This window comes from Ursus arctos, unplaced genomic scaffold (assembly GCF_023065955.2).
Source record: "Ursus arctos isolate Adak ecotype North America unplaced genomic scaffold, UrsArc2.0 scaffold_2, whole genome shotgun sequence".
NCBI classification, from domain to species: domain Eukaryota; kingdom Metazoa; phylum Chordata; class Mammalia; order Carnivora; family Ursidae; genus Ursus; species Ursus arctos.
This window is the reverse complement of record NW_026622874.1, coordinates 101787481-101804560: the sequence shown is the minus strand read 5'-3', so window position 1 is coordinate 101804560 and position 17080 is coordinate 101787481. Positions and strand designations below refer to the sequence as shown.

General features: G+C 38.2%; 1 protein-coding gene across 3 annotated transcripts in view; it reads left to right on the top strand.

Annotated features, from left to right (window-relative positions):
* Window positions 1-17080, top strand: part of SDK1 (sidekick cell adhesion molecule 1) — an 876890-nt gene that overhangs the window by 148350 nt on the left and 711460 nt on the right. The window contains exon 1 of one of the 3 annotated variants that reach the window (XM_057314983.1): window positions 14433-14742. The exons of the other annotated variants lie outside the window; for them this stretch is intronic. Within the exon in view, the coding sequence (XP_057170966.1) occupies window positions 14733-14742 (10 nt within the window). The 5' untranslated portion in view covers window positions 14433-14732. Of the gene's footprint in view, window positions 1-14432; window positions 14743-17080 lie in introns of those variants that run through there. 3 annotated transcript variants of the gene reach the window in all.

The following is a 17080-nucleotide window of genomic DNA, read 5'->3' as shown; positions in this document are numbered from 1 at the left end:
GTGAAGACCTTCCAGAGTGTATTCTGAGAGCTGCTGTGGGCAGTGCTGTGTGTAGTGTTGGTCTGTTCTACTTAGGAAAATTAATCACAGTAACAAGTATGCACAACACTTTGGGAGGGTTGACTGTCGGAAGCACTTGATGTATGTTAACTCGCTTCCTCCTCACAACAAATCCTGTGAAGAAACTGTCCTTATTCTTTTTTTTTACTGATCAGGAAAACATAGCCCAGAGGGCTTCAGTAACTTGCCCAGGGTGGCAGACTTGGCATTCATACGCAGGCATTCTGGCTTCGGGATCCACATTCTTACCTACTGTAATGCACCACATCTTTGTGGGAACTTGATTATGAAGTCAGTCCCTAGGATTGCTACCATCCTCTCTTCTGTCCATTTTCTCACCCCCGAAGCTAGAGCACCTGTTCCCCCTTCACCTCTAGTGTGACTGTCCAGAGAAACACCCATGAGAGGCTTCCAGTCTTTCTCACCAGGGCAGCCTACAGGGAAGTTGCCGTACTGGAGGCTTTCCAGGACACCACCATCAGCTCTGTAGAATTCTTTTGTGACAGGAGCTTCATTGTGGATTCGGTCGATTTTTGAATGCTGGTCAGGAATCCTCGTCACCCTTCAGCGTTGACCACATGGGAAAATATGTTCCCAGTTCCAACAGCTGATTTACATGTACGCTTTTGGAACATAATCTGTCTTTAGGTTGGTAACTACCTGTGTATGAATTAAGTACTGAAGTTCCCAGTGTTGAAGAAATATGCTACGCTATTAAAAGAGAATTAACAGCTTTCTCTCAAGAACAAAACTAAGCTCAATGTGGCCTGGTATTAATCCCTGCCTAGAAGTTCTACAATCAAAAGGGCGAAATGTGGAAAAGCAAAGATAAATAAGTAAAACTGGAAAATATGCAAAGCTGTTCGAGATGTACCAGTGACTCAGAAGTAGATAATAATGAGAAATGCATCCAGCCCCGGTGGTTGTGAACGTGCTACCAAAGCATGGGGTTTTTGAAGTATTATTTCTCTGGCCCTCAAACCTCTTTGTCAGTGGCACTCTGGAGCGCCTTCCGTAGTTATTGCAAAGGAAAGAATGCCCTAGAGTGAAAACGAAATGCTACTTAATATTCAATTTGATGTCCTTTAAATTTAAAAAACGGTAGTAATATAGTAGGATTAACGGTATTGTCGTATTAGCATTAAAATTTTCATGTTACTTTTTTGGGTTGGTGAATTTGAAAGTATTGTTTAACCTAAAAGATGTTAAGAGGTTAGGTGAACTAGCATTTATTTCACACAGTTTGATGGATTGGTAGCAGCAGGGAAGACTTTACAGCTCAGATGGTTTCAACACCCTTCTGATCTTCTTCTGCATTTTTCCTTTCTCATTAATTTTTCTTTCGGAGCAGTAACCAAATCATTTTACTGTATGTAGAAGAGGTGCTCAAGTAGTTGGGTGTTAATGAACTTCTCCTGTGCGTTTTATAGGTCTGTGCTTCTTTATCATATAGATCTTTATAGTCTTCACAGTCTTTGGGGAGAGGTAAGGGGAGGTTTTGCTGAATTTGGTGACATATATTGTCTTTTACAGAGCTTGGTATGTGGCTCAACAGTAAGTAGGATTATACGTTGTTTTAAAGAAACATTTTCATTGTATGTGTTTTAACATAAGGAGAATATTTCTGGAAGAATTTGTCACATCTCAGAACACTAATTTTTAAAGCATAAGACTTAGATTGTTTTATGGCATTGTTGTCTAAATGGTAGTCGAAAGGAGAAAGGGCAAATTAAAGCCTTCTATCAATGATTTTTTTTTTTTACAAAATATTTCCTTATCTGTACACCCACCTCTAGTTATTTCAGTGTTAAATTTAGTTTTTTACTAAATAATTGTCACATTCACAATTACTCAATCTTTTAAAACTGCACTTCAAATTTTTTGCTACTTTCTGATAGAAAACCTTTTGACTTAAATATTTTATGAATATGCTAAAATTTCATGTTAATGCTATTAGTTTAGATATGTAAAGTTTAATTTTCAGCATTGACTACCATATGTAGACTGGCTGTATTGTGAAATGAAATCAATAGAGAATGGACATTTTCTACATTGTGTACATGTTTGAAACTAAAGAACACCACTAGGTGGTGAAGTGCCTTTTCGTTAGTTCTTGTTTGGGTTGATACTCTTGTGGACTTGGCAATGGTTGTTACACCATAAGACTTACCTTTCCTCCTCTAATTTAGAGATGACTTTTAGAGTACTGTGGGTTTATGAGAACCTGCTCTTAACCTCAAATAATAGAGCTTCTCCGGGGGCTGTGTCTTTCCTTCTTGATTTCTGGGTACTTGAGGCTCTTTTGGAAAGTGGGCAAAGTTCTTCTTAAGATGAGCTATCAATTCCATCGACTTAAGATGCCTAGAGTGGTTGAGCCTCTCCTGTGGAATCTAAGTGCTACTTCCTTATTTCCGCAGAGCTGCCCTAGTTTTTTATGACTAGCCTGAATAAAAGCCAGATAGCCTAGGTTTTAGTTTGGACACACATTGGATGAATGGCATTTAAACTGAGACCTGGTAAGTTTGTGATGAAATTTGCATTGTGGTGAATCTATAAAATAAGAGACTGACGTCAAAAAAGAAATAACCTGGCTTTGGGAAAGAATTCTTGAAAATGGAAAGCGTTGTTGCTGAATGGGGGAATTAAATAGACTGGATGGTGCCTGAAATCAAATAATAAATTGGAAAGCATGAGGCGTGATTACCGATAGCAGTAACAGTAGGCATATAATGAAATAATTATTGATATACCTATAATGAGATTTCTGAAAATCAAAATAAAAAGAAAATTCCACAAGTATCTGATCAGAATAAAAGATGTTACCTTCAAGTGGAAGAAGCTCAGACCTTAGAATTCTTTTTTTTTTTTTTAAGATTTTATTTATTTATTTGACAGAGAGAGAGAGACAGCTAGCGAGAGAGGGAACACAAGCAGGGGGAGTGGGAGAGGAAGAAGCAGGCTCATAGCGGAGGAGCCTGATGTGGGGCTCGATCCCATAACGCTGGGATCACACCCTGAGCGGAAGGCAGATGCTTAACCGCTGTGCACCCAGGCGCCCCCAGACCTTAGAATTCTATACCTAGCTAAACTATTGTTACGTGGTTGAAGGATCAGTATTTGCATACATGCTATTGTTCTAACTATGAATCCTTTCAGAAAAAAATGAAGAAAATACTGCGGGCAGTGACAAAATCAAGGGTGAAAACCCCCACACACTATCATAGAAAAGAACTCATAGCTTATATGCAACCAGTGGAACTTGAATTGGATCTAAATAATTGTTATTAGACTGTGAAGCTAAGTGGATTTCTTTTTTTTTTTTTTAAAGATTTTATTTATTTATTTGACAGAGAGAGACAGCCAGAGAGAGAGAGAGAACACAAGCAGAGGGAGTGGGAGAGGAAGAAGCAGGCTCCTAGCAGAGGAGCCTGATGCGGGGCTCGATCCCAGAACGCTGGGATCACGCCCTGAGCCAAAGGCAGACGCTTAACGACTGAGCCACCCAGGCGCCTCGCTAAGGGGATTTCTTGAAGAATACTGTAGAACATACAGTTTTTCTTCCTTAGCACCTTTACAAAAGTAAAAAAATATATATGTATATATATATATGTATGTAAAAAAATATATTTCTGTAGCTCTGTGTTCACATGCATTTCTAATTAATTGAAAACTCTACTCTGGCAAAACCTGGCACCTGAGGATGAAAAGTGGGAGTAAAGTGGGGATATTTAGGGCGTGGGAAATGGTACAAATATGATAGACTAGCCATTCCAGGGAAACATACCAGAAACAATTGATCTGATTTTCAAAAGTAATCATATAAAAATAGGTAGCATTTATTAAGTATTGCAGGGTTCTGTGCTAATATTTTATTTTTATGTCATTTTTCCCTGCATATTATCAGAGATATTAATGGGCAGGCCAATTTTGTATCCCAGCAAAAGTATAATAAGCATTCATTAATATTATAGATTAATTTCAAAGTTGTTTTTTGTTTTGTTTTGCTACTTCCTTTTCTCTTAAATTGAAATGTCTAGGGAATAATCCTAATAAGGAGTCAAAGGAAACTATTCTAGATCTAGCATGTAAAGAGAAAAGAATAATTTGGTTGGTGAAAGCTGTCATCCTTTTCCCAAGAAAATTGAAACACAAATGATTCCAATAATTTATAGTTTTTTTTTATTATTATGGCCCATATAGTTGGCTTGCTTTATATCAGATGGTAGAGAAGAGTAAAATTTTTATTGAGGAACCAGGACCTGAGCTTTCTGTCTTTGAGAGAGGAGAATATGTAGTTAATTTTCATGATTCCTACCAAAAGAACAATGAACTTTCGAGCAGATTGGCTGCTGAGCAAAGGGAGTACAGAGCAGAGCTAATTGAATCTTCAACAGGGAGAATTTCTTGAGATAAGCAGGTTTCTATGATTTCATAAGATGGATTTTTTTGGGCAGTGGGAACATAAAAATAATAAATTCAGGAATGAAAAGTCAATCGATAAAGACCCTGAATTGTGTTTTAATCATGGAGTCAATTGCTTTTTATTTTTCATTTTTATTTCCCATACAGAGAAGTCTAAATATAAAAGAAATATTTCTAGGTAGTATTGTATTATAGGACTCAGTAAATTAAACTGGGTTTAGTTTTGCTTTTGATATCTGAATGGATTAGGAAAATTCCTTTTGGGCAACCAGGGACCAGGAGTTCAGACAGACACCATATCAATTTATTTGCTATGAAAATTATAATTCAACCTTGTAGAAGTGTTCTAATGTTATGTTCTTGGTAAAGAGTAGAGTAAAAGTAGGTAAAACCGTTATACATTCTGAACAATAAATGGTTCTTGGCAAATACATACTAATTTTAGGAATGTTATTTTATAGTTCATTTTGAAAAAAATTGTAAAAAGATGACTTATTTAATGCTCAAATATGTGCTAACTGAGGCAGCTTATTGTAGACGTTTGGTACCTTCTGGAAAACCTTTGTTTAGATAAATCTTTTCTCTGGAATTGTCTCCTTAAACATTTGAACCTAACTATGCCACCCTCAAGTATAAGGGATTTATGAGCTTAGACTTGTGTAGGATACTTGGGAAATCTCTTCATGCTGATGTAACAGGAGACTTTAGTATTATCAAGGAAAGAAAAAAAATGTGAGATCTGTGAGGGTATGTCTCAATAATTTTACTGCACAAAATTTAATCATTTTTTTCTGCTGATAGTCTGGCTGATGTGCAGTTTAGTTTACTTTTCTAGAATTCCCGTTCAAAAACAAAACACATTTATATGTAACACATTTTATTCTTAGAAAAATAAAACCTAAAATATTTAAGATGGACAGCAAAATGTTTTAAATTTTTTGAAAGTAGCCATGTCTAATTAAAGCCATTTCTAGCTAAATCAAGTCTTTATTTATTAATGTATTTATTTGATCTAATATATGGAAAAAGTATTCAAACCTTGAGGTCTTTGTTTTTCCGTTCTTGACTGTCATAAAATTGTCAGCTCTTTGGCAAGTGATAGAAAAGTTGTAGGAACTACTGAACTAAAAATTATCTTCTCTTTTTTTCCCCATAAGCTGCTGCTCAACAGCTGAGTGATCTCAGGGAGGCAGGCCTGTGTTACCCTCCTGTGGCAAAGATTTACACTTTACAGAGAACAGATTTATGGCCCTTATCTGTTGAAGACTTTTATGAATGACTGGTATAAATCAAGAACTGAATGACTATTTTTCCCTTTGAGCATAAATCTATGATTGGGAGATTGATTTCTGAGAGACTCTTTGGTAACCCATTTAAATTATCATCTACCGATTTTCTGTATTTTGGCATAAACTGAATAAGTAAAATATAGCTTAATACCAGTGTGATAGATTTGTTTTTCTTCTGTTAGATAGTTCTGGAATTCACCTGGACCCCTTCTGTAACTCAATAAATAACTCAGTTAATAGAGTAGAAAACAAATTTATATAGCGGGAATCCCATTGATGGAAATAACTGAAGCAGCTGTATCTACCTTTTAGGGAGGAAAGGGAAAATGAAATATGTGTTTAATTTTAAAGGTACTTATGATAAAATGTGCCATTAATTGGGGGAAAAAAGAAGATGGAAAATGCCAGTCCTGTCTAGGACATTAGCGGACTACATTGGAAATCCTAGAAAGTATAAAAACATGTCAGCCCATCTTTTGCACACAGTTTCTTAAGAGGCTTTCTTTCAGGAAGACCCATCTTTCTAGAAACAGCACGGAAGAGGTGGAAGCCCATCTAGAATGGAAAGCTAGATTCAAGTGGCTTAAAAAATAGTTTCACGGACAGTGCTGTTCTTCCTCTCACAAAAATTTTTGATTTAAATGACAACTTATAGGTAGAGGGATTACAAAATGCATGAAATTATATTATTTTCTTTTCAGATAAATGGTCCTTTCCTTCTTTTCCTCTTGTTCTGTGCAGCTGTACAACTTACAGTGTGGAAGGAAAGGTTGGTGGGGAGATAAGAAGTTGATCCGGGCTAGATTTAAATGGAACCTTTAAAAATACAGTGCTGGTCACATAGTGGTTGCTTAATAAGTATTCGCTCAAGGGCAGAAGTAAGGAAAGCAGCCTGCTGGGGAGGGATGACACATAGCACTAGAGGGCTCTACGTGTAGCGATAGGGTGAAAGATGAAAAGAAGGTGGTCTCCTGGGTGAGTGGGATAAGAGTGGGTTCAGATTGTGGCTCTGGACCTGGGCACCCTGGTCCCAGTCTCAGCAGCATCACTTATTACCTGTATGACCCCAGGCAAGTTACCTTCTCTGTGCCTCATTTTCCTTATCTCTCAGTGAAAATAGTAAGAGAACCTACCTCCTAAATTTGTTAGGAGCATTTGCTGAGTTTAATATGTAGGTGGATTAAAGTCCTTAAGATAGTAGCTGGCACATGGCTTCCAGCAAATGTCAGCAAGTATGACACTGACTAGACAGCCACAGCCATTCTCAGCACCTGTCTCTAGTTAGTCACCGCCTTTGGTCAGTTCTGCATTTAAATATTTCTTAAAGGCGGTTTCTCCATGCTGAAGGCCACAGTTTTAGTTTAGAGATTCCTAATTTTAATACAGTTGCTTTTTTTATTTTTTTTTAATAATTTTTTATTATGTTATGTTAGTCACCATACGGTATATCCTTAGTTTTTGATGTAGTGTTCCATGATTCATTATTTGCGTATAACACCCAGTGCACCATGCAATACGTGCCCTCCTTACTACCTATCACCAGTGTATCCCATTCCCCCACCCCCCTCCCCTCTGAGGCCCTCAGTTTGTTTCCCAGAGTCCATAGTCTCTCATGGTTCATTCCCCCTTCTGTATACCCCCCCTTCATTCTTCCCTTCCTTCTCCTACCCATCTCCCTGCTATTTCTGGTGTTCCATAAATGAGTGAAACCATATGATAATTGTCTTTCTCTGCTTGACTTATTTCGCTTAGCATAATCTCCTCCAGTCCTGTCCATGTTGCTACAAATGTTGGGTAATCGTTCTTCCTGATGGCTGAGTAATATTCCATTGTATATGTGGACCACATCTTCTTAATCCAGTCATCTGTTGAAGGGCATCTCGGGTCCTTCCACAATTTAGCTTTTGAAAAAATGTTCAAAATCATTAGCCATCAGGGAAATTCAAATCAAAACCACATTGAGATACAGTTGCTTCTTTTAGTAAAATTTTCCTAAAGTCCATCCTGCCCAGTACGACTAGGTATTTTTCTAAAGTGCAGGTCCTACCCTGCTACTCTCCTTAAATCCCTTCTTTGGTTCCCTGTCATCCTTAAGGGATTTGTAATTAATCCTCAGCATAAAAGGCATTTAGCCTCCTAGAGAATTTAGCCCATGCTTGCCTTCCCAACCTCATCCTGACATATTTTATGAACATCATTTAATTCTTGCTACAGCCTTCCAGAGGATGTGCAGGCAGTCCTTGGTTTGCAAGGTGGAGCAGGACCATGACAGCGATGGTGCAGGCCAGACTGTGTGAAGTGATCTTAATAACCAATGGGAAAGATTATAGTAGTTCCAGACCTTTAAAAATTTTTGTTAAAATGTCAAAAAGTCCCTTGCTGTTGTTATAAATGTGTAGGTAAATGAACTAATACTGATTAGTACACTGTAGTGTAAAATATAGAAACGTTGGCAGTTGAAAATTTATCAGGAGCGGTGTGAACAATTTCTCCCTGCTTCGTCTTGTCAGGTAACATAATATGGAGCACCTTTGCTATGCCTTAGTGAATTTTCATACACCTTTCTAGGTTTGGCCCAGCTTCTAGCATTCAATCCTTTTTGCTTTCGATGTTATGAAATACCTCCCGGAGTTCCTTTAATATGAAGTTTTTTTTGGTGGCATCACTTCCTCTGGACATCTTCATCCTTTTGCTCATTTATGTTGATAAATGAGTTGACTTCAGGAAGTCACTGCGGCTGCACATCCAGTCGTTCGAACAGTGATGGTGTTAACATTACCATGGTCAGCTGTGGCTTCTGTAAGCCCATTTCCGTTTGATTCAAATTTCACTTCCAGTTTTACCACTGTTTCTTTGTTGCACTTTAATCTGTGTTTGGGCCAGTAATCTCTTTGGATTACCCATTTTTGAAAGATGTTGAGTAGATTTATCACTGGGAGAGACAGGGAGGCAACACGGCTACCTGCTTTTCTGTCTGTGCATGAACTAGCAGGTTCGCAATGATCAGTCTCCCATAGGCTTTGGAAGAAGGGATGTGATTGGTCATGGATCATGATACACATCTGTTACTGAGGTAGTGAGTTATGGACTGAAGAGCTAGTGGTGAAGTTTGTCTTTTTATGTAATCCTTCATGGTTATATGCCTAGTAGGTGACATTTGAACCTTGTTATTTACCTAAACTGGGGTAATTGAAATAGAAACATCTCAGAACTGTGGAAAGCAAGGACTACCTGCATGTTATAACCATTTTACAAAGAAACTGAGTCTCAGGAGCCTAACATTACATAGCTAAAAAGTGTGAGAGACCCATTAACTTTTTGAATGTCTCTGGCCTTTAATGTTGTAAGGAGACATGACCCATTTCTTGAGGTTTCTGTTAAAATATTGATGGGATCTGAATTACTAGTGGATTGTTTAAAAAAAAAAAATCATCAGCATGTCTGATCTGGTCTATAGCCCTGTAGGGATCCTGTCTCTTTGTAACTGTGCTGACTGTGTCATATTGCCAGGGCTTGCATGAAAAATGAACTATTGTAAAAATCTTCTGGAAGCTCAGGACACATCTGACTTTATATGAGTTTCTTAGAATGAATCAAGAGTCCTCAGCCTTGGAATGAAGGAAGGACTGACCCAGAACAAATCAAAAATCCCTGAGAAGGAAAGGAACATCCCAGCAGCCAAATGGAGAAAAGTGGCTAAATAGTTAGTGGTGGAGATACTGGTTAGGATGGGAGATAAGCAGAGTGGGTAGGGATATTAAGTGATCTGACCCTCAGCTTCTGGGATTCAAGGATGGCTTCCGTGGTCTCTGCTCCATTCATTGGCTGGCGGGTAGTAGGAGTCCACATTAAATAGTTAAATCTGAGTGAGTCTGATTCTGAGATGGCAGTCTTGCTTCTAAAACTGTGGAGGCCTGCTTCGGAGCATCCAAAGTTATTCAGGGTAGAACAGAGCTGTGATATGGCAGTGCACTGAAAGGGTTACTACTAAGGCTTGGAAAGATGAAGGCTGAGAAAAAATGTGATTAAAGAAAAAAAGAGGCATTATTTAATGTCTCTAAAATGCTGGGCCTTGTGCATGACTTTTACTTATTAATTATGTAATTCTCGTAAAAACCTTGTTAGCGGTTGTGACAGTGAGACTCAGAAAAATTGAGTAACTTTTCTAAGGTCACAGAACTAGTAAGTGGTAAAGCTCAGATTTTCTTTTTAAACCCAGACCCCTTTTAAAGATTTTGTTTATTTATTTTAGAGGAGAGAGGGAGAGAGAGAGTGCGAGCGTGCGAGTACAAGTGTGAGCTGGAGGAGGGGCGAAGGGAGAGGGAGAATTCTAAGCAGACTCTGTGCTGAGCGAGTTGCCCAATGCGGGGCTTGATCTCACGACCCTGAGATTATGACCTGAGCTGAAATCAAGAGTTGGATGCTTAACCAACTGAGCCACCCAGGTGCCCCCAGACTCCTTTTAATATGTCACATAACTCTTAAGTAAATGGTACCAGACTAAAATATTATTAAAAGAAAATAAGAGGGTTGCCTGGGTGGCTCAGTTGGTTAAGCATCTGCCTTTGGCTCAGGTGATGATCCCAGGGTCCTGGGATTGAGCCTGGAGTCAGGCTTCCTGCTCAGCGGGGAGCTGCTTGTCCCTCTCCCTCTGCCCCTCCCCCTGCTTGTACTCTCTCTCTCTATCAAATAAATAAATAAAATCTTAAAAGAAAGTAAGATATTTACAGAATGTTTCTCTTATCATTGATTTTGAACTAAGCCTGTTGTATAGATCTCAGAATGCACTTTTTTGTAGAAAAATGTTTGAAGATGTCATTTGGTACCAGGTTCATACTACAGAACTCTATTTCATATGCATATATATGTACCTGTGTCTCTATATCTATATCTCTTTATATGCATCTTTCGTACTATTTAAAACACATTTAATTTTTGTATAAGTTACTGCATTATGAGTCCCAACTTGGGAACCCTGCTAAGTGCTCCTTACCTCGAGGGCAGCCCTTCCTGTCAGCCACACTACAGATAAATAAGAGCTCTAGTAAGTTATTAAATGTTTACATCTGTGCAGGAATGGCAATCTATCTTCATTTCTACTTGATACTCTACATTCCATTTCTCTGACCATATACATGTTCTTAATAAAATATTTTTGTGTATTAGGACTGTGTCTTAATCAGTAATTAAAGTTCTTTCAATATCAAGTAACAGAAACAGACTCTACTTAAAGAGTCACCAGCTCTAAGGCTAAGGCGGGTGTGTTACAGTCAGAATTGCAAGGCCCCCGAAGGACCAGGGACTGGGGCTCTGTTCCATGCTCAGGAGCTTCTCTTACTGTCTAGCTCTTCTCTGCCTCTTTTCTGCCTCTACCTTTGCCTCTCTGGCTTTGAGGTCACTGGAAGCAAGCTTTGCTATGCTTGTCTGTGTCATTCTTCTCTCTCCATTGACTGGCTTGTTCTAGACCTCTGAGTATATAGTCCTGCATGACTGCCTCCTGGCTCATGGTTTTATATCTCTTCAGCTTCAGTGATGGGCAGGTTCTAACAACAGTCTCTGAGACTTGACCAGAAGACAGAATGCCTTTAGTTAAGTAGGCCTCCGTCACTAGGTGGGCCTCTGTCCCTGGTTAGGCCTCCACCACTAGAACAGTTGTCAGTGACCTGGGGAGCTGACTCCTACCCTCCCCTCATGCTCCTGGGGTTCAGTTCTCTATTGGAACCAGAGCAGAGGGAGAATGGAAACTGCCTGCTCATGTCTATTACCACTAGTTGTATTTGGCTTTTTTGCTTCTGGCTTTTTGTCTGTTTTACCACTTTAAAACCAGGGAAAAATATCACCACACATTCTGTGTTTTCAATTAAAACTTCACATCCAAAGTATTCCTAATAATAAACGGCTCCCAAAGAACTGTGAAACAAAGAAGGACTGGGAATAGTAGACTTACTGTGAAAACTCTGGAAGATATTTCAAAACAAATGTATCTGTTTTACTTAACCAGAATCCTAATGGCCTGCTAATTCTTGAGGTGAGTAATCTGAAGATGAAGGCATTGGTACGGTCTCTGAGTGAGACTATGCCTTTTAGTCACATTGTGTGCTGCTTCATTGCGGTGAAAAATATCAAAGGTGAATGCCGAATCAATTTTTCAGTATTGTAAAGGCAGTCCATGAAGTGGTGAATGGAAGAATCAAACTTTTATGGTAATCTTTTATTATCATCTATTTTCCATTTCAGTCAGAGAAGCACCATGGCCCAGTGGACTAAGGGGAGGGTAGGGAATTTGGAGCTCTGAGATATAATCTGTTTTGCTACTGACTAGTTTTGTGACCTTGGGAAAGCACATTAACCTCTGTCTACTTCCTCATATGTAGAATGGGATCTACCGGATAGAAATATAGGTACCTTCTGATTTGCACAAACTGAATAATAAGAAACTTTTTATACAAATCAGGAGTGATTTTTTTTTTATACCAGAAGTCTGTGGTTTATAAAAAGATTCTCCCTAGCATTCCTTTAACACTCAATCTCTTCTCAATCTTTTAAACTGTGATTGACAAAAATTAAATTGATATATACCAGTTTAAAAAACACACCCATTGGATAGAATGAGAAAAAAATAGTCTCATAGAATTATGACAAGAGCTCAGTAAATTTATGTGAAATACTCCAAAAATAGTGTTTTGCAGACTACAGTAAACGAAGAATACATCCATACCTTAGATTTCAGGGCTAATTTTTTCTGGTATGGAATGACATTGGTGCCAGTTTTGCCATATATTTGCTATCTTGTTGACATTGGTATCATCATATTGGTCTTGGCATTTTGATGCTGGTGCTGAGTCGACATTCACGCTGGCACCGTGTCATCTTGACCCAGTCAGAAATGACTGGAGGCACTTGCAGCTTCTGCTGCTGGAATGTTGATGTAGCAGTGTTGAAGGTTTGATTTGTACCCTGGAAATCTTAGGCCTACTTGTGAATTAATTCCCTAGAGGGTGAAATATCCTAAAAGCTAACATGTAAACAAGCTCAAAGGATTAAAGTAGTGGGAAGCAATAGTAGTTTGTCATGTATTTATGTTGAATTTACATAACAGTCTTTGTTATTTAAAAGTATATTACTGTAGGAAAGAAATATGTTTTGCTGGATTTTATATAGAGAAACTCTTGAAGCACAGAGATTAAGTAGCTAGAGACACAGACCAGTACCTGAATCTTGAGAACAACCCAGGCTTGTTGCCGTCCCTGTGTAGACTGCACCCTGAACTGTCATAGAGGGGTATTGCCTGACTGGGTTGTGAAACAGTCTGATATCTACATTTGAGTTGCTTTTGAAGGACTCCCTATCCTCTACAAATAAGGTAAGAAAATTTGCTTGTAATCCACAAATAGAGTTGTTTTTTTCCATCTGAAAGCATGTCTCCCAAACCAGTCTGAAGATAAACGCTGCTGAGCCACCTTTTCCAGAAAGAATTTCATGAGTGAGCCTTGTTGATATATAGATTCATAGCGTGCAAATACTCATTTATAGGAAAGAGTGACTAGAATCTTTGAGTTCTTTTATATTGGTATTTAGATCTCTATTCAAGTTAAGCTAGTTTTCCATTCATTTTACAGGAAGATTTTCCCAGAGTTTCATCTTGATTGCAAAACATATCCCCAGAGATGCCAGTGAGCATAACTCATGCTGACCAGTTGATTCCAAGTGTGATAGCACTGTCTTTCACAAGTCCAAGTGAAACCAGGAGGAGGCCAGAGAATATGCGTGCTTTTGCCTAAATCATCTGGTTCACTGTTCAAGTCCTCAATTTCAACTGGCCTCAAATGAATGTTAAACCAGAGATAAATTTTGTAGCCTTTTGGAGTACAACAAATGTTTTGACGTTGCAATTACTGGTTTATAGTCACAATTCAAAAGGTGGGTGCAAATTGATGTTTGGTTTAGTCATTTCAGTACCTGGGAGGATGGGTAGGTTGGATTAGATTTGTGTTACTACTTTTCTCTGAGAAAGGTCAGGCAAGTTCTCAGATTATTGTGTTCAGTTAAGGAATTCTCTTCTACCTCTCCTCTTCCCTCCTCTTCTCTTCCCCTCTTCCTCCTCCTCCTCCCTCCCCCTTCAGGACTCCCCCTCCTCCCTCACTCCCATTCTTCCCCTCTTCCTCCCTCCCCCTCTACTTCTCCCCCTCTCTCCCCTTTCTCCTCCTTCTGTATCTCCAAACTCTTTTTCTCTCTCCTTCTCTTACTTCCTCTCCCTCTTCTTTACGTTTATATTATGTAGAGAAAAAAATTCCAGCACAATGACTGAGTGAATTGCAACATTAAAGACTACTTGGCCAAGAAACTATTAATCTTTGTATGTCAGCCTTTAGGGACTAGCATCAAATACAAACATGTTAGAAATCCTTTGGCCATTCCAGCTGAACTGACTCAGAAAATTTTTAAGAGCAATAGTCAGTGCTTAGCAGAAAAGAACCAAACTATTGTAAATTTGAGAAACACTCATTTTTAACATGGCTCTTATACATCACAAGCTTGACAACCTTACGGATTACATGCCTCCTGCAGCTGACTTCAAAAATTTGTGTTTTAAACACAATTTTACATTAAAGTTTTCTGTGAACTTGATTTACTAGTAAGTTTAACTTTTGTTGAAAAGTCAGGTTACTTTGCATGTAAATACTATGATGCTTTACGGAAGAGTTAAGAAGAATTGTTATCCCACATATTGGACTACTTAAAGCAGTGTTCCTTTTAAGCAGTCAATTGAAGGAAGTTCAATGAAGGATTAATAACAGAAAAGAGGCAGAAACCTTAGCTATGGGTCCATCTTATAACCTGTTTTTTCTTTCTCTTTGAAGACCCAGAGTTAGAAGTATGCATGCTGTGCTACTCACTTTACCAGGTCAAAGAGCCAGTGTGATGAGAGATTAGACAACAGTGTTTTCAAAGACTCACTTAATGCAGATGAGTATGTTAATTTGACTTTTCTTTCATTAGGAACCTGTGAGAGAATTTCTGCTTTGTTCCCTTTGAGTTTTGTGTATGGGGGGGGAATTTTTATTCAAATCATCTCTTGGTTAATTTTGTTGAGGACAGTTATCCTAAATGTTCTACCTTGCACTTATCCTGAAGAAGTAGGCTCAACCACAAGTGCCACCCACTTCTCTCCGATAAGATAGGGCGCCATGACTATAGCTACCGTTTGTTGAAGATCGAATATGTTTCTTCATTTTAATCCTCACAACTCCATAAGTACCAACCCCATTTCACATATGAGGGCAACTGTGGCTCAAACATGTCAAGGACAAATCCAAGGTCATTTTTCCAGTGAAGTGACCAAGCTGGGATTCCAGCCCAAGTCAGCTGGACCGAACACAGATGGTCCTAACTGCTTCTCTAGATCCCTTCCCCATGATGTGTGAGTTCCTGCCATCAGCAACTCAAACCTGTGTGCTTTCGGAGCTATGAATTGTGTAAACAGAGCGCATCCTGGTGGAGCCTTACTTTGCTTCCCCATTGATCCCCAGCAAACTTAGACATAGACTACAACAGACCCATTTCATAGCAATGTTTATTTTATCTTTTCTTTCTTTCTCTTTTCTTTCTTATTCTTTTTTATTTTAATTAATTAACGTATTTATTTATTTAGAGTGGTAAGGAGAGGGGGAGGGAGGGAGAGAGTCCCAAGCAGACTCCAGGCCCAATGCAGAGCCTTACTCAGGGCTAAATCTCACAACTTTGAGATCATGAACTGAGCCAAAATCAAGAGTTGTATGCTTAACCAAATGAGCCACCCAGGCGCCCCAGCAATGTTCATGTTAAGTCCTCCTGTTTCACACGTGATTCTTCTGGAGGAAAGACGATGGGCTAAAATTCTAGATCAAGTTTTGAGGGACTTTTCCTAATTGTCCAATCCCCATCTGGATCTCACCAATAAGACATGAAGTTATATTCCAAAGTGTTAAGTACCAAATTATATAATTCTTACTCTGATCAGTTATTTGCAATTCATTCAGCTTCAAATGAATTAAAGATTTCTAACTTAAAGTCAGTTTATTTTTGTGATTCTTAACACTTTTGAAGAAAGCCTCTTTGTATGATTATCAATGTAAATCCTTTCCTTTTCTCACTATTTATGCTATGGAAGATAATGACTGGGAGAAAAGCTAACTATTATTAAGCATAAAAACAGATTACATTAGAAATCCTCTTCGGTGTTATTTCCAAACCCACATGTGTCTTAGTTGACATGTGACTTAGTAAGGGGTTCCTGTTTAAAGAGGCAATAAAGGATGACTGATCTCTGTGCTGTTTTACATGTCCCTCCCCCCAGCCCCACCTTAGCCCACCTTCTGACTTGTCCCACCCCCTTTGTCTGTGTCTGCTCTCTGGGTCCCCTCTCTGGGGACCTTGTCCTTTCTCATGGATTTATGGTGACTACTCCCAAACTTCTCTTTCTGGCCCTGCCCTCTGCCCTATGATCCCTTGTTAGCCACATGATTGTATAATGGAACCAACAAAGAGTTTTCGCTCCCTTAAAAATATTTAAAAAGGCAGGACTATTGGTTTCAACTAAATGTTAGCTTTGGAAATTAGGTCTAAATTATGTTTAAGGTTGTAAATGAGCTTAGCATCATGTGGCTTACATGGTAAGTTATTCTAAAGAGTTTAGTTCCATAATGGTTTCAAATAATTATGTTATTTTGTTTTCCATATAATATGGATTTTAATTGTAACACTAATGAGCACTGAGGACACATTTTACATTCAATCATACAAAGTTATTTGATGAATTGAAGTAAGGTGACATTTGATGGATTTAGTGGAAGTTTAGATCTAATTTGCATTTCAGTGGTATTTTATGGCTGACTTTAGAAAAGTTTTTAGATAGGATTTCTTGGTAAATTAAAGGATTTAGGGGGATGATTATGATATAATTGATTAAAAAGTGTGCAATATTAGTTTTCATTGAACTTAAGCTTGTATGGGTTTAATTTAAAACCTAATTCAATACATTTTAGATTTTATATTTCCCTGATCCTCTTTTGGAGTATTAATTTTGTCATGCTTGTCATTCTAATCTAATGATGATTTAATGTTTGCAAACCTGAAAAAATTTGTATGCAAGGAGTTCTGTGTTTCTAATCAATGAAGATTGAAATTTGGCAACTGAGATGATAAAAAAAGAAAAATTTTAAATAGAAAATGAAAATAATGATTAAACTTTAGAAAGTACTTTTATTAATGTTCTTGGCTATGAACCATGTGATATTTTTCTCTTCTTTTTATCGCGTAACATTTAGAAG